This window comes from Danio rerio, chromosome 21, assembly GCF_049306965.1.
Source record: "Danio rerio strain Tuebingen ecotype United States chromosome 21, GRCz12tu, whole genome shotgun sequence".
Taxonomy (NCBI): domain Eukaryota; kingdom Metazoa; phylum Chordata; class Actinopteri; order Cypriniformes; family Danionidae; genus Danio; species Danio rerio.
In genome coordinates, this window is record NC_133196.1 from 10,727,151 (window position 1) to 10,745,640 (window position 18,490).

General features: G+C 35.8%; 1 protein-coding gene across 1 annotated transcript; it reads right to left on the reverse strand.

The window, feature by feature from the left end:
• Nucleotides 1–730: 730 nt before the first annotated feature.
• On the reverse strand, nt 731–18,106 carry sdad1 (SDA1 domain containing 1). Its single transcript, NM_173230.1, is given in 22 exon segments — nt 731–894; nt 995–1,156; nt 2,139–2,223; nt 2,343–2,527; nt 4,247–4,338; nt 4,418–4,541; nt 6,504–6,580; nt 6,676–6,773; nt 6,864–6,940; nt 10,417–10,475; nt 10,589–10,646; nt 10,764–10,867; nt 10,972–11,041; nt 11,129–11,230; nt 13,267–13,341; nt 13,534–13,591; nt 13,678–13,778; nt 14,741–14,812; nt 14,893–15,003; nt 15,951–16,049; nt 17,496–17,600; nt 17,910–18,106. Coding segments are annotated over 22 exon segments (2,049 nt in total). The 5' UTR covers nt 18,000–18,106; the 3' UTR covers nt 731–849.
• Between the last annotated feature and the right edge of the window lie 384 nt (nt 18,107–18,490).

Sequence of the window (18,490 nt, forward strand, 5' to 3'; positions counted from 1 at the left end):
AAAATAACAAACTTGCCTGCAGGTCGCACACCAGAAGCGCCACTCGCCGCCGCAACATGCATTTTAGAATTCTAAACAGGTTTCTATTAGGGCACACAAAACGAAGCTTCAAGTCGGTGGCTGTCGGCGGTGCGCAGCCACGATTCGGGACACTTTATATTTCTGCTGTGCCACAGAGCGCCATACGAAAAGTTTCATTTTAGTTTCATGTCGGGTGTTCCATATCGCGGCTCTAAACGGCGTATCTGGTGACTCAGTCAAAGTTAATTCAGTGTGCCTGGTTATTAGTCTCGGTGTACAAGCTCGGCACATTAAACTAGCACACAGTTGGCTGTGAAACTATACAAAGACCAAATGATTTTGTACTCTCTGCTTGGTCTGTGTCCAAGTCGTACATGTACAGCTGAATGCAGGTCCTCTCAATCATGTTGCTTCTCTCTGTCTGCTGCAAAACACAGAGCGGGGGAGCTCTTGGCTCCGCCCCCCTTGTTACGTAGGGCAGGAAATCGAAACTAATTTTCATTGAAGCAGCATGCCACTAAAACAGCGAGCTGTGTACAAGCCCCCAAAACAACACTTTTTAACCCACTGTAATAAAAAAATCTAAACTGTGCTTTGAACTGAACCTAAACTGGCACACTCAGAAGAACCATAATATTAATATTAAATCATAAAAAGGGGGAAATTATGTGCCCTTTAAATTCAAATCAAAACGTCAACTGTTTAAATGTTTTTATTAAAAGGCAACAAGAAAACCCACACAGCCAAGTCTGTTCACTGTCTTCCTTTACACAATGGTCCACACAGATCACGAAGCATAAATTAGTTCCAGTCCATTAAAAGTGGGAACTACTTGAACTTTCTCTTCTTCAAGAGTGAATCTCTTAATGCGATCTGAGGGAGACAAATCATGATGAGTAAAAACAACCAATCTACATAAAGCACACACATATTTATGGCACCTAAAAGCGTTAAAGGAGTGTAAACGGCTCACCTGTTTCTCTCTGAAGGAGCGTTTGCCTTTAGTTCTAACATTCTGACTGTGTCTCATCATCATGAAGTTCTTCTTCCGTTTCTTCTCCTTGTTACTGGTGCTGGCATACGGGTTTAGTTTACCTCTCTTTTTGGTAAACTCCTTCCTGTCAGTCCGTCCAGCCTGAGAAAAAAATATATAATAATAACAACAATTTTATACTGATATTTATGGCACTTTTTTTTCTATTTTGTAACAAAGACATCCATTAAAAACCTAGTTAGTTACTGAAAGATAGTTATGCGCATAGTCAAATCTTGCTACTAAAACTAATTAAATATATTTTAAATTGTAATTTATTCCAGTGTTGCAAAGCCGAATCTCACATTATCTTTAAAATAATTGTAATATACTGTTTTGATGTTGTTTTAAACAATTATTTACTATTATAATGGTTGAAAGTTCATATATTTGTGGAAAATAATGATACATTATAATTAAGACTATTGATGAGTTTAAAGTATTTAGTTGTAATGGGAATCATTTGGAAAATCACTTATGAAAAAAATCCATCCTGGCTAATTTTTTTTTTTTTTTTTTTCACTAACCCTAAACTTTAAAATCAGTTTATATAGTCATATGTAGAGAGCTATGAAAAAGGCTATGCACATTATTTAGATTTCTTTCTTTGGATTTTAAATATAGTTGTATGTTTGAATAAAACTATTATTCTTTATACAACTGATGAGATTCAAATAAAAATATTTTCATTTTAGAGCATTTTGTATAAAATGACAAATTGTCAAAATAACAAAAGATTATGTCTTCAGATATTTTAGATATAGAGGTAAAGTATCTTGTGGAACTTTGAGTATGGTAATTAATGTCACATAAAATGGTATTTAAACTCATAGTGCTAACATTTACCACTGAATAGCATAATACCACTGAAGCACATAATCAGTACCTGAGGTTTATGTTCATTTTAGACAATACAATATCTGTGTTAACTTAATATTTGTTGGAATAACATCAATCAAATAAAAGAAAACAATCTATGTATGTGATCTATCTATCTATCTATCTATCTATCTATCTATCTATCTATCTATCTATCTATCTGAAAAAAAAGAATGTAATATTTGCATATATTATTCACACTCACCATGGCAGTTGCCAATCGTGTTTCTTTGTCAGATTTGGGTTTCTTGTGAAGGCGCTCAATATCTCTTAGACTAAGTAACTCTCCTCTGAAAAAACAAAAGCACAATACTTTATGGATTTGATTATTCTCAGTTTGAAGATTATTGCCATATATCTCCAAAAACAGTTTGAGTGAAGCACCATTTATTCCTCAAACCCAACTTGCCTCTCTTCTTCATCGCTGTCTACGTTCTTCCTCTTCTGACCTTTCCCGGGCGCATTGCCCACCTCTTTTGCCATCTGAGCCACGCGGATCTTCTTAAAGTCATCCTGCGTAAGGAGTCGACTAGTGCTCACCATGGCAGCTTTAGCTTTGCGCTCTTCCTCCGGGATGCTCTGTAATTTCTCAGCCTGATGAACACAAATTAAAGCACAGGTTGAAATGTATATAATTTCTCATCATTACTATCAAATAATGCATTCAATTCCACAAAGTCGGATCTTTTGTTACCAAACAAACGACCCAACACTATTCCAGCAACTTTAAATGTAGTACCAACTCGGACTAAAGCCGCCTTTCCACTGCACACGACATTTGGACACGACTGTCAGAATACGCCCCCTTGTGGCAGTCGCACAGAATTTTCAGTTCTGACTTGCACCATTGAAGAAGCTGTTCACGCAGTGTCCGAAATAATGGAGTGCAAAAGCAAGAGCCATTATTCTCTGTGTGTTCACCATGGTTGAATGAATGAATGAATGAATACTAGAAACTCATAGATCGCAAATAAATATTGGAGGAAATGTGGAGACAAGATATTGCTTTAATTTATTAATGTATATTACTTTAATTTATAATATAGACATTTTCTGATTCAAAAAAATAACCAAAAAACTACCATTTCTCATCTCGCGCACACGGACCTGCTTGGACAACACTGAAATACATCACATCTGGTCGGCCGGTCGCATAAGGTCTAGTCGCAGGAGTTCAAATATTTCATTTTTTCGGATCCAAATTTTCCGCATACGAAGATGATGGAAACTCCACGCAGCTCCCGGACTCTTCTCCGTTGGAAATGAATGACTTCCGGTCTGTCGCTTGTCGTTTGTGGTGGAAAGGAGGCTTAAGGTTGTCATGATATTTGCAATTCGGTACCAATTAGTAGTGAAATGTTAAAAATGACATGAAATAACAATTTCCCGCGAACATTTGAGCACTGTAGAGCACGTTCCTAAACACAGCTGATTTGCCATTGTGTTGAGCATGTGAACACAATGGCAAATCAGCGCTGTTTAAGAACATGCCCAACAGCGCTCAAATGTTCACAGGAAACGGTCATTTTTAACATCTCAGTATCGTTTAGTACCAAATTATATTATCATGACAACCCTAACTCAGGCTGTACCCAATTTTTTAGAGACATGCATCCTTTACATTTTTGGTTTAGTGACTCAATCCATTAGATTATTTACTATATGAAACAATTAACATTCACAAAAATTACACTGCTCACAAATAAGACCAAAAATGCAAATGTTTCACCTTGAAGGTTTTTTTTTCTGTGAGTGATTTTTTTTTTTAAATGTTGTTTAAGGCTTCATACAGAGTTTTTACACCATTTCTGAAACTAAATTTAAGCAATTTTCAACAATTTCCAGGTCTGTATTTAACTGTAGTAAATTACATATCTACATACATTATTGTACTTCTTCATTACATTACATTAGATGCAATTTGTTAAAATATCCTATGAAATAGTATTCTAGGGAATTATTTTGATCTTTGCCCAAGTCCGTAATCAACATTGAAATACTGTAATTTATTCTTAAATCTCATTTACTTAAATGCGTCTTTCATCTTAAATTTTGCAGATATTTATTTTCATAAACTCCAAAGAAATATTTACCAATATTGTGTTTAAATAGGAAGCTATTTAGTATAATTAATTATTAATAATAAAACAGCTCACCTGCATTTAAGCAGTTTCAAGCACTGTATCCAAAATCTAAGCACTTTTCAAAGCTTGAACACACTACATTAAATTTCAAGCATTTTCCACATCCCTACAATCCCTGTTCATATAGATCCATGTGATAAATCACATCAGTAAATGATAAAATCCTCACCACTTCTGCCTGGTCTTCATCAGAAGAGTGATGCACATTCACCCATTCTCCATCTTCATCATCATCACTCATGCTGGCGCTCTCCCATCCATCTGTGAGGAAGAGGACATCAGTTAGATGGCCTCCTGAGAAATAGGAGCTAATGCTAATAAACTAATCCAGCTTAAGTACCTTCATCTTCCTCATCCTCCGCTTTCTCTGCTTCCAGCACTTCAGCTCCAGGAATGTAGTCTTTAGCCTCCAGTTCTCCATATTTGTGGATTTTCGCCTCTTTAGAGGATTCTGTGGGTCTTCCCTGGACATGAAATAAAATGAAAATGAACAAGTTTTAAAATGTAGTTTTGAACAAGTCCCTTTTGCTCATCAAGGCTGTATTTGTTTCAGCTTAATAGTCAAAACAGTCCAATTTAATTACAAAAAACGTACGTATTTTCACATTTATTTCATGCCATTATTTAAAGCTGAAATTTAGTCTAAAACAATGATTTGTAAAGGCATAAATGTCTACACTCACTTTTGATCTAAATATTATTTAATTAGAGCAAGACTTTTCCAAACTAATCTAAAAAAATAAAAAGTGTACAATTTAAATGACCAGCTGAACTCTTTAAGTTTAATTTGTATATTTATTATTATTATTATTATTATTACTACTACTACTACAATTATTATTTGTCTTTCAGGGTTCATACACATTTTTACTACTAAAATTCCATTACTTTTCCAGAATTTTCAAGTACATTTTGATGACAATGTTTCATGTAGTCTACATATATATGGTAAATAAGCAAAAACAATGATGTTCAAATTTATTACAGCATATCATAAAACACACAACAATATATTTTGTTTAAATTTAAATTTATTTCTATGTAAAATTGATTTTGATAATGCTTACACAGCACTAACAATGAGAGAACAGATTTTTGGCCAAAGACAGAAAAGTAAAGACAACTATATTCAAGTTAGGGCAGCACAATATATGGTTTCAGCATCGTTATCGCAATGTGTGCATCCACAATAGTTACACCGCAGGATATGCAATGTCGGGATTATATTTTAATATAGAGTTTACTCATAATGGACTAAAAGTGTATCATCTGCATACATTTTAAAGAGATCATTTTAAAGAGTTTACCCAAAAATTATTTACCATTTTTATTACACCCTTCACTTGTTTCAAACATTTGAGTTTTCTTTTTCTTAATGAACACAAAAAGAATATAAATTTAATAACTCCTATAGTATTGAAACAAGTAAAGTGTGAGTAAATAGTAAGTACATTTTACTCTTTGAGTAAACTCTCGCTTTAAAGCCTGTGACTGTGTGAATATTTCAATATTTCACATTTTAAAACATCCGGCCACAATAATTTTTTTGTAACTTTTATAGAGATTTAGATACAATGAAGACTATGCAGTGTTGATGATTCAATATCTGTGCCTGAAGAGTGAATACCTGAAAACTATAATTCACTTAAATCTTTACTATATATATATTTTTTTTTTGTCTATGCTTGTAATTTATTTGTTATGTATTATTTGAGATTCACTCACCTACAAAATCCACCCAATCAATCCAAATAAACCTGTTAATCAAATACTGTAATGTCACATTATTCCAATATCGCGCAGCCCTAATTCAAGTATACAGATATTTGTTAAACTAATTTCCATGACATTTCCAAAACTTTGTGGGTTTTTCGGTTTTTCCAAAACTTTTCCAGGCCTGGAAAATGTCAGGTTAAAATTCCATGACTTTTCCAGGTTTTTCATGACCGCATGAACCCTGATCTTTTCTCTGTTGGAAAGTGTCTACATGAGTTTTTATACACTTAATTATTTTTTTATGTTTCCCTTTTTTATGTATGTATTTATTTCTTTTATTATTATCATTATGTCTCTCCAAACAGCAGTAATTTCAGACTGAAGTAACTGACAGCTAGAAAACTATTGTATCTTCTATTCTGGGTAAGGGCTGTGGGGTTTGTGAATGTGTATACTTAAAAATCAATAACAAATATAATAAAATAAAACTAGCATGACTAACTGACAATATAGCAAATCCATAAACATATTTCAGGGAAATATCAGAAACTGTAAAACAAGAAAATTGTTAATTTATTGAAATACTACTATGTTTTTGTATATTTGAGGTCAAAGGAGACCATGGTTAGAAATCCTTAATATAGACTGAATAGATTTTGAGAATGATTTGATCAATTTTAATATGATATAAAACTGCAAACACTTCTCACCCTGTCTTTTCTGGTTAGCATCTTTGGATTGAGGTCTCTGAAGAGCTGGATAAGACCCCTAGCAGACATCACAACATCTGGAAGACAACAAGTCAAACAATACATTCAACAGTCTACTATAAAAAGTTGCATCTGATATAAAGATTATGATAAATAATGATCCACTTCATACTTTTATCTTTGTGGGATTTGTACTGTGTGAGATCCTGAAGCAGATCTTCTGACATAGAAAGAGGACAACGGGCAACCACTTCCTTTATGGCGTTGATTCTGAGATATAAGTGGGGGGGGGATGCATTATTACTTTGTATTAGACATTTAAACCTTATTGTATGTTACTCATATTTACATAGCACATACCCAACTGTCATGACCTCCCCTGAATTTCTGTCTGTAACAAAGTTATTGGCAATGGTCATGATGACTGGCTCAATGATCTGTAAATATAACAAGAAGTTAGCACACTCTATTTGTAGATCCCCATGTTCGAAGCTGCATTTATTTGACCAAAAATGTAATAGACACATTAATATTCTTAAATATCGCTATAATTTCACACAAACATTTTCAATTTGATTGCGTTTTATCAAGAATTCAGTCCATAATCCTTCAGAAATATTTCTATTATGCTGATTTGGTGCTCAAAGACGTCTACTCATAAATGCAGAAAATGGCTGTACAGCTTAATATTTTAGTTTTTTTTTTTTTTTTTTTTTAGTTCGAAAACCAATATTTATTTAAAATAGAAAATAATAACTGTAATTATAAATGTCTTTACTGACTTTTGAACAATTGAATGTGTCCTTGATGAATAAAAGTAAAATAACTTTTATGATTTTACTATAAAAGGGTACTTTTAGTATGCTTTCTTATATGGTATCTCTGGTGATCACAGAATGTGTCTAATGTTTAAAATATTTATTACACCTTGCTGTAAATAATCTTTTAAGAGTAAAAAAAATATATAATATTTGTGTGTTAAATGCAAATAAGCTCCTGGTCCCCGTAGTAAAGGTGTATTTTTACATTGAGTACATGTGAGGCTAGAGCTGTAAAGGCACTGACAATAACAAATAAACCATCTACATGTGTTATAAAGCCTTTTCATGCTCAAACAGTAATGTTACACAGTAAAAAGCTAAATTTAATTTGTGAAAAGCATAAGACGACCCCTAATGGCCTGTTTCCACTGAGTGGTAAAGTACGGTAGGCTTTTATGGTCGTTTCCACTGTCAAAATATACCTAAAATGGCCTGTTTCCACTGAGTGGTATGGTAAGGTACGGTTTGGTTTGGTTCAGTACGCTTTTATGGCCGTTTCCACTGTCAAAAGGCATACAGAACCGTACCACACCACTTTTTGGTCACCCTTTGCAAAGGGTACTAAGGGTACCAAAAACCGGAACTAGAGGCGCAGCTGAACGCTATTGGTTTACAGAGAAAACAAAGGAACCGCCATGTTTAAAATACACAGCAGAGACATTACACTGTAATAACATATACATATAATAACTAGACATGGTCGACCCAAGCTCAAACAAACCTTGACGTCGTCTTTATGAACAGCCACAAAGCCAAGAAGAAAAGCAGAATCTGCCCTGTCCCAGTAGTTTTTTTTACAAGGCAATCTAAAAGTGTGAGCGGTTTCACTTTCTCGCCTGCACTCGCCGCGTGTCTATATTTGAAATAACAAACTTATCTAAGTGCTTCTGTCACTCGATCCCTTCAGAAACAGACAAACGTGACGCCTGTTTCACACCGCAAGCGTCAGCGGCGCGTGAGCAGAGCGTGAGCAGCGCGTATGTCGAGCAGTAGCAGCACGCAGGCGTTTGCCTTTCACACCAGCTGCGTCTGCAGCGCGCAGCTCTTCGGCAGCTGCTGCTGAGATCAACCTATCTCTGTCTATTCTATCTAGTTACCCCTCTATATACAAATACACTTTTTAAACTTTTCATCTGTACCAAGGCCCCTGCTGTTTCATTAACCTGCAAATGTTTATTTTACAAATTTTATAGATCAAATAGTACTGTATGCTTCTAAAGCTAACTTATATGAGAATTGTCTACAGTCAGAAGACAATCGCCTGTGATATCATGTCATTTGTTTTTTGATTATCAGGTTGCTGTAGACCTAGTTATTATCATATTTATACAATATAGTTATAATGATATTTATACTTGATCAAACTAGTGTTAATTTCTCCGCTTTAGTGATGTCCAGCGGCAGAATAACAGCTCGTTAATTCATGCTCGTGCAGATGATGAGACGGACAAAAGTAATTAATGCATGCCATTCTTTTACTTATTTTCGTGTTGTCAGATTCACAGTGCAAACAGCTCCCGGTAGGAATAATTCGAGTGAACATAAAACAAAGCCGATTAAAACTTTCTTGCTCTGCTAGCTGCACAGAACACAGCGAGCTCACATAATCCAGCATGCGTGTCGCACTACACTACCCACAATACACTTCGCTATGGACTACAAATCCCGTAAATATTCCATTTCCCCTCTCCTACAACACTAGTGTGCAACTTAAGCAAAACTGATAGTAAAATAGTTTTACATTTGGTTTTGTAGTTCGGGCCTAAATAAATGTTTGTTGCCGTTTTTAATCGTTTTAAGTTCATTTGAATGACTATATATAAACCATTTGACATTATTAACGTATTTATTGGGTAAAATTGTTAGTTTTTACTGTCATTCAATGTGTTTTGGTCATTCTCAATGCACTGTCACTTTAATTGAGCGTGAGCAGCGCGTCAAAAATAGACCCAGCGCCGAAACTATCGCTGCACTGCTGCTTCGGCGACGCTCACGTCTCGCTCTGACGCGCTGCTGCTGCGTGCGGTATGAAAGCTCTAATCTGTTAACATGGACGCCGAAAACACACGCGCTGCTCACGCTCTGCTCACGCGCCGCTGACGCTTGCGGTGTGAAACAGGCGTGATAGTGAAGCACAAAAAAAACAAAAAAAAACAAAGAACCAAATTATTTTTTCAGCAAACATGAACAAACTGCCATGTTTAACTATTATCCTTTTTGGACTACTATGAATCCAGAGTGACGAATTACTCTCTAACAATATGTTAACGTTACAAATGTGCTGGCAAAGACTACAGACACAGAGGAGAGGTTTGCACTGACTGTAGGCTATATGTTTTGTGTTGTTTTTGAAGCCAAATAAGGACAAAAAGTATGCTGTGTGTAGTTTTTCTGTAATTGATAACTTATTGGAGACTGCAAGGGTCTGTTTGTGTTCATATATATACCATTGGTACCCATTTAGCAATGAAAGCACAAGCCCGTACCCACCCGTACCGTACTGTACCACTCAGTGGAAACGGGCCATTAAATTATACTTAAAAAGGACCAAATTTGAAAAATGCACTTTTATAAGGGGTTTAAACACATTTTTGTGGCTACATAGTGTGAATTTATCCAGCCTCTAATGGTAACAAGTAAATTTTTTATAATCGCACTTCATAAAAACAGCCTGCAGAAACACTTTAATTGACATTCTCCCTTTGTACATGTCATTAGAGGGGGAAAGCCCCACCCATTAGTGACAATCAGGGCAATAGACAGCCCTGAGTGAGAAGCAGCCAAGGAGTTTTTACACTGTACTTGCTGAAGATAATGTCAGCGACTAAGAGGCATTATAAATGTGGAGTTTTAGGATCCTTTTGATGAGGTCAGGGAGATCAATCTCATTAAAATTAAACGAAACAGTGACCAAAACAACACATTTTGGATTAAAGCTTAAAAGGAGCAGTTTCAAATAGTTAAAAAAAACAATTATTTGTGGGGTATTTTAAACTGAAACTTCACATACACACTCTAGGGACTTATTTTACATCTTGTAAAAGAGGACATAATAGGTCCCTTTTAAGTGCGACCAAATCAAGTTTATTTACCTCAGGCGGGACAAGCTGATGGGATGACTGGGCGGCACACAACAAAATTTTTGTGACCTCTGAATGAAAAAATAAATAAGACAAACCAACATGGGTTTTAGACACAGATGAACACACACATGAATTATACATTATCATTGCAGGTATTCTCTACAGACAACAGTGTGTTTACCTCTCTGGTGAGGCTGAAGGAAACGCTGGACAAACGGATAGAAGTTAAAGAGGAAAAGCTGTAAAATAAAAAATATACAAAAGTTACAAATTATTCATACAATCAAATCTAATGAATCACACAATCAAATGAATCACTCACTAAAATCAAACTAATTGTTCAATCAAACACATACCTCATGAATTCCCACAAGTCTAGAGATGAGCTCCATCATCATGATCTTCACCTCAAAACGCTCGTTTGAGCTCTCCAGCTGCTTCAGGAGCTTCTCTGAAAAATCTGAACAACAAATAATATTATTCATGTATTTAGAGTGTTTAGTTTAAGCTTTTATGGAGTAATTCATGGTGACAGTGTATAGATTAATCCTTATGTGCTCTTACCTTGTGGATCATGGATCAAGTGTATGGCAGAGAAATTAAAGACCTCCACTTTTTTTTTCTTTTTGTGTTTCTAAAAATTCAAAATGTAAACAGAGTTTAATAATGTAATTATCAACACAGAAGATGGATTTTCTGAACACGAAGCTCCCGAATTAACCTTCAGGACTTTCATAGCTTTCTCCAGTTTCTTCTTGTTCTTGGAGGTTTTCTTTCCAGTTGAGTATCGCATCATTAGATCTCTGGCTGTTGAACCCTCGTCCTGCAGTGGAAAATATTCAATAATGTTGAAAAATATTTTAATTGGGTAATATTTTAAAGTTTGGAGTTTGTACATTTTATGCAAATGCCATGCTATACTAGTGCATTTTCTTTTTAAAATGGTCTTAGTCCACACTGTGCGGCTTAAAATTAATAATACATGACTATTCACGCTCACGGAGTATGAGTTTATTGAGATAATTATGGTCAGGGTTGCGCAAAAATATATTAAAACGTATTTTAATAAAATACCAAATACCTGAAGTTTAAGTGTATCAAAATAATGTATAAAATGCAGCAGCCACAAAATGTATCAAAATAAAAGTTTTGTATTTTAAAAATACCACAAAACACTTTTAAAAATTAGCAAGACGTTTCTTTAAAAATCTTTCATTAATAGGCCAATACAATCAGTCTCTTCATCATTAAACTGACTCTTCAATACTCAATGTAAAAACAAGATTTCTGAAAACTTAAAAAAAAAATTGTTTTTGCAAATAAACTCTTTACATACTATATCCTGCTCCTGCTGTATAACCTGTCAGGAGTTTTATAATTAATAAATATGTTTCATATGCTGTGTCACTTTGACATCTTAAGGCATACATCGCTCCTCCTCATTTACTATACAGTGCAAATATAACTGCTGTTAAACTACAGCCATTTCAGACAGCCAATAAAATATTACAAAATACTCTTTTGTATTTAAAATACTTTTTTGAAATACATGCATCATAAATACTGTCTATCCCTGCTTAGTCTACCAGTTTGTGTAATGGTTATATGAGAGGCTTGACGAAGCAGGGATAAGCAATACAGCAATAAGAGATAGACTGTGGATGGCAGTGCCTCAGTTTTCAAAAGTTTGCATTTGTGTTCATCTATGCTGAAATAGAATACCAGCTTTGTTTTTGTGGGTTGAGGATGCCAGAGTAGTGTGTATACCAGGTATAACAACAACACTTAAAAATTCAAATACACTCGTGCAGGGATATCAAACTCAATTCCTGGAGGGCCGCAGCCCTGCACAGTTTAGTTCCAACCCTAATTAAACACACCTGATTAAACTAATTGAGTCCTTCAGGCTTTATTTGAAACCTACCAGTAAGTGTGTTGGAGCAGGGTTGGAACTAAACTGTGCAGGACTGCGACCCTCCAGCAATTAAGTTTGACATCCCTGCACTAGTGTAAGGGCGCATTCACACTATGCTATCTGAACCAAACCCAGGCCCGTTTCCCAGATCGTTTACGAAGTCTAAGTGCTCTGAATTAGGCTCAGGTGAGTGCAGATCAGTTGGCCAGCCCTGGTCTGGTTGGAAAAGGTGTGCCAAAGCGCAGTTCACTTGGGCTCAAACTGAAGATGAGACATGACTTTTACGGGAATGCTTCATATGGATTTATTAATCATTCTTATTGTACAATGAACGCAAACAGTTGTAGAATATTAAAGACGCAAATCCCTCACTGCACAATAGCTGCACGACTAAAACGATACAACGGTATAAAGAAATAAGGAAATCTCTACTGTGCTGAGTGAGAGCGCTAAACTGAACAGTGCATCATTGATGACATAAGCGTCGTGCTCAGGCTCGGATGCAATGTGAGTGTGAGCCGTCAAGGGAGAGGGGAGGCGGGACAAGTGTGCTTCGGCAGGTTCAAGGCAACTGTACATAGTGCGAGTACACCCTAAATGTCACCTTATGCTCAACAAGGCTGGAATTATTTGTTAAAAAAAATTGAGAACTGTTATAATTTAAAATTACTTTTTTGCGTTTTGCATTTTTCAATCAATACCATTCAGTAAATATTACTTCTGTCCTCAGAATCATATAGCTTTTAATAAATCATATAATTTGCTAATTTTCACTGCACTCTATGCAATAATTAACATTCAGGTTAATTATTATAATAAGTTCTAAAAACTGTTGTGCTCCTTAACTTTTTTTACTGTGGAAACTATTCTTAAACAGAACATGTTTAAAATTGCTTGTAAAGAGAAAAAAAAGTATCATGAAGTATAATCTGCACTTATTGTACCTCAGATTCTGAATCATCGTCTTTCTTTTCATCTTCATCTTTTCCCAGGAAGAACTTCAGTCCAGCTACAAGGATCTGAACGAAGATCAGATTTTTTGAAACATGTTAGGAAAAGATCTTTTGATCTTGAAAATTAGATTAGTGAACAAAGACGTAACAGTGCAATATTTAATTGAAATTCTAACCAATATAATATGAGAGCAAAAAATGTTTAATTATTAGAGATTGAACCTATTTTATTAAAAGTCAAATGGCAAAAAGTCCAACCTTTGTGACTTTGGAGAAACACGCTGTGGTGATGACGTTCACAGTTTTAGCATCATTCCTGATTATTGATGTGAAAATAGAAAACTGTGAAGCAGAACATAAATAAAGGCATCCTATTATAGTCGTTACTGCTGAAGGACTCACCAGATGTTTCTTCTGTAAAGCTCAACCATCACATCTAGAGAGATTTTGGCAGCAATGGGGTTTGAATCCCTCAGCATGGTGTACATGAAGTTCTGCAAAGTCTGAGGGCAAACACAAAAGCGAGTCAGTTTCATGCAGTACATAAAGAACATGTCAGTGTCATATTTCAGCCCAAAACCAAACCAAAATAAATGAATAATGCCAATTTAGAGGGGAAATTGTTCTTAAAATGTATTTTTTGCCCCAAAGTAAAGTCAAAAAACACTTTCACCTAGGGTTAAATACTTAACATATTTGAAGGAATATTTTAGCTTAGCTTAAACTATTGAATCAGATTGGACCATTAGCATTTCACTCAAAATATAAAACAAGGGTTTTGATCATTTTCCTATTAAAATCTTGACTCTTCTGTAGTTACATCATGTACTAAGACCCGATGGAAAATGAAAAGTAACTTTTTTTTAGGGCAACAGGGCCTGACATTATGCGCTCATTGCGGTGTATTAAACAAGATACTTTGCTGCTGTATCATGGCTGCAGCAGATGCAATAATATTGTGTAGTGCTGTCACCTAGCTGGGGACTATTTTCAGGCACTACGTAATATAACTTCGCCTGCTACAGCCATGGTACAGCAGCAACGTTCCTTGATTATTGAGCCAGAATTGAACTTTTTGAGTGATATGCTAATGGTCTAATCCGATTCAATTATTTAAGCTAAGCTAAAAGTGATCATGCCAGACCTGGAGGTCAGATGAATGGATTCAAAAATTGTAAAAAAATAAATAAAATAAAAAAAGAACATGTTAGCATCATATTTCACCCCAAAATCAAACCAAAACATTAAGTGAATAATCAAATATCGTCAATTTGGTAGGGTGTTATATAGTCAAATTGGAAGGTATATTGTTCTCAACTGTGACTTTTACCAATAAAAATGCTAAATATCTAGTTGACTTGTGAAATTAGATTATTTCCAATATAAGTGGTGTGTTCCTTTAAGAGTCTGAAGTTCTTCAATTGTGTTACTTAATAAAAAAAAAATGAATGCACTCAAGTCTTACCGTGTTCATTTTGTTGTTTTTGTGCTTTGCGTTAATGTTTTTGATATCCGTCACAATATGGGTATATAAAGTCTGAGAAGACAGAAGACATTTCTCTTAACAGCAAACTCTGCAATCATTTGTAATGTGTAAACAGAAGAAAAAACACCAACCTTTCTCAGAAGTTTGTCGTGACAGCGCAGCAGCTCGAAGAAAAGCCCCAGGAGACTGGTGGGACTGACCAGATCTTTGTTCCTCAGCATGATCAGAGCTTTGCAAAACGTCTGAAAAAGATTATGCCACAGTTACGCTCCATTCACACGGGGCGTCAGCGTCAAAGTTTCCCATTCACTTTGAATAGGTGACGTCTGGCGTTGCCAAACAGCATTGTGGACCCGTCGGCGCCGCTTTAGAGGCGTTGCTCGCTGCAAAAGTTGGGACTTGCTCAACTTTTCCAGTGGCGACAGAAGCGTCAGCCAATCAGATCGCTGTATGCAAATACACCAGCTCAGACTGTGGCCTATTGCTGACTAATTTCATTGGCTAATGCTGCTATAACGATCGCGTCAGCCCCAACTTCAGACACGCCCTCTGTCAAGCGTTGACGCTGAAGCCCCGTGTAGGGCGTTATGATTTAGAAAATGCATCTTCAAAAGTTAAAATGTCTATTGTCAAAGCTGTTTAAGAGGTCTTCTATAACTGGTTTATATCCAAACAAAAATGCAATATAAATACATGTATATATTTGAGAAAATGTTTGTTTATATTAATATATTAAATATTTATGAATGAAAAATATTCAAATATTTAATTTATTTAAAATGTTTAATTACATCTAGTTTCATGTAAATACTTTTTTTTTGTTTTTTGCATTTTATATACACAAACATTATGTAAATACAAACTTTTAGTTTGGAATTGGTTAATCATGAGTAATCGTTTAACCACTCAACATATAAGGCAGCTTCATTGGCTTCAAGAATCTGGTCACTCTAAACCCCAATTTAACATCCTTTCAACCTTATTTATAGGGTATTTTGTACTTTGCAACTTTGAATTTTTTTTTACATGATCACACAGCTATATTAAATACATGCTACATTAAAGGTAATCTTAAAACACACACTCACATGGAGACAGAATATTGACAATTTAACAATAGTTCCAAGCAGCCCCATTAAGATAATAAGAATATTGTAAGTTCAGTCAAAAAAAACAAATGTCATTATACCATTCTGAGATCAGACTCCAGCACTGTATGATAATTTAAAAGCAGATCCGTCAGCTGCTGGGGGAAATCTGACAGCTCCTCTAAATAACAGTGTCCAACCTGGAGGAAAAAAATCAGTCAATAACAGTAAAACAGTCTAAACCATAACAAATCTAATGTGATTCATTACATAAACAGAATATATGTGTACTCATTGATTGAGGTAAAGTTGGTTTTATATTAACACATTCAGACTTTCTCCATAATACAATTTCAGAAAAGTATTCTTTGCTAATTCTAACTAGAGAAATCATATTAGCAGCCAATGACTAACAAGGTACACCATTGTAGTCATTTACACTCACCGGCCTCTTTATTAGGTACACCTTACTGGTTCTGGGTTGGACCCCCTTTTACCTTTAGAACTGCCTTAATCCTTTTGTGGCATAGATTCAACAAGGTACTGGAAATATTACTCAGAGATTTTGGTCTATATTGACATGATAGCATCACACAGTTTCTGTAGATTTGTCAGCTGCACATCCATGATGCAAATGAGTACAGTGAACTTATTGTCATGTTCAAAAAAACAGTCTGAGATGATTCACGCTTTTTGACATGGTGCGTTATTCTGCTGGAAGTAGTCGTCAGAAGGGTACACTGTGATCATAAAGGGATGGACATGGTCAGCAACAATACTCATGTAGGCTGTGGTGATGACAAGATGCTCAATTGGTACTAATGGACCCAAAGTGTGCCAAGAAAAATCCCCACACACCATTACACCCCCACCACCAGCCGGAACCGTTGATACAAGGCAGGATGGATTTATGCTTTCATGTTTTTGAAGCCAAATTCTGGCCCTACAATCTGAATCGAGAATCATCAGACCAGACAACATTTTCTAATCTTCTATTGTCCAATTTTGGTGAGCCTGTGTAAATTGTAGCCTTAGTTTCCTGTAGACAGGAGTGGCACCCGGTGTGGTCGTCTGCTGCTGTAACCCACCCGCCTCAAGGTTAGACGTGTTGTGCATTCAGAGATGCTCTTCTGCATACCTTGATTGTGATGAGTGGTTATTTGAGTTACTGTTGCCTTTCTATAAACTGGAACCAGTCTAGCCATTCTCCTCTGACCTCTGGCATTCTCTGTAAACCCTAGAGATGGTTGTGCTTGAAATCCCAGTAGATCAGCAGTTTCTGAAATACTCCGACTAACTCGTATGGCGCCAACAACCATGCCACATTCAGTCACTTAAATCATCTTCCCCATTCTCGGTTTGAACTGCAGCAGATCGTCTTGACCATGTCTACATGCCTAAATGCATTAAGTTGCTGCCCTTTAATCGGCTGATTAGAACGAGAAGTTAGACAGGTGTACCTAAAAAAGTGGCCAGTAAGTGTAATTAGTGTAAATGCTGTTTTCAAGTCACACTAACATGACATTTCAGACCGAATAGTCAAAGTAGCATAGTAAACAATACAGGAAGCGTGTCAAGTTGTCACTGAACGAATGTGTAAATAAAAAACAAACTTTAGCTCTATTATAAAAACACACACACCATACCTGAGCCAGAAACATGACCAGCTCGGACAGGTCTTTGTTGGCTTTATCCGGCTGGTGTTTAAAGATCTCCACATTTGACTGATAATGACGATACTGCTGCAAAAACTGCAACGACAACATATTAACCACATTTAACACAGTCTTCAGTTCGACATTTATTCGTGTTATCAATTTAGTTACGTGTAAATCAGCGGATGTCTCAAATACAGATCTCTATAGAAATGCGTTTCTCGTAATAATAGAAGTGACAAGTTGTCTCAGGAACTAAACTAAAAAACAAGCACACATGTGCTATTAATTATGCTACTAACGAACACACGTGTAACGTTTGGTTAGATTTAATACATACACGAACAGCTTGGGAAATCATTATTTATTTGTTTTGCTTTACAAGTTAAACAGCGAGTTATTTACCTCCTCGGTGTAGGACTTCGGATCCCTCTTGATCAGATTTTGCAACTGCGGGAGGTTCGTCGGTAATTTGTTATTGTGACGACCCGACATTTTTGCTATTTAACTAATACTAAGTGTCAGAAAACAATGTTTATTTTGACGGCTTCGATAACTTCAGCATCAGCGTGGCTCATAAGCAGGTCGCCATGTTGCCAGAAAACTACGGAAAGCGTGAAAGGACAGTAAGTACTCGAAAGCATAGATATGAACACGTAGATGGCATGTTCGTCCGCCAGCTTGGAACGGTCAAATTCCCGGCCAAAATTAATGTATTTAGCAGCCTCGGTTTTACATTTGACGATTACTTTTGACCATTAGGAAGTGCTAGTTTATGCTTAAAAGGAAAAGCTCAAACTTACATTAAAATGAAGTCATTTCTACAAGTTTCTTTTGGGCATAAAATAAGATATTTTAATGTTGTAAACTGGTAGAGATTTTGACATCTATACTGTTATTTTCCAAGGGCGGATTTAGTGATTTCGGGGCCCTAAACAATTCCAGCGAAGGGGCCCAAAAGCTCTAAAATGCACCTTTTGTACTTA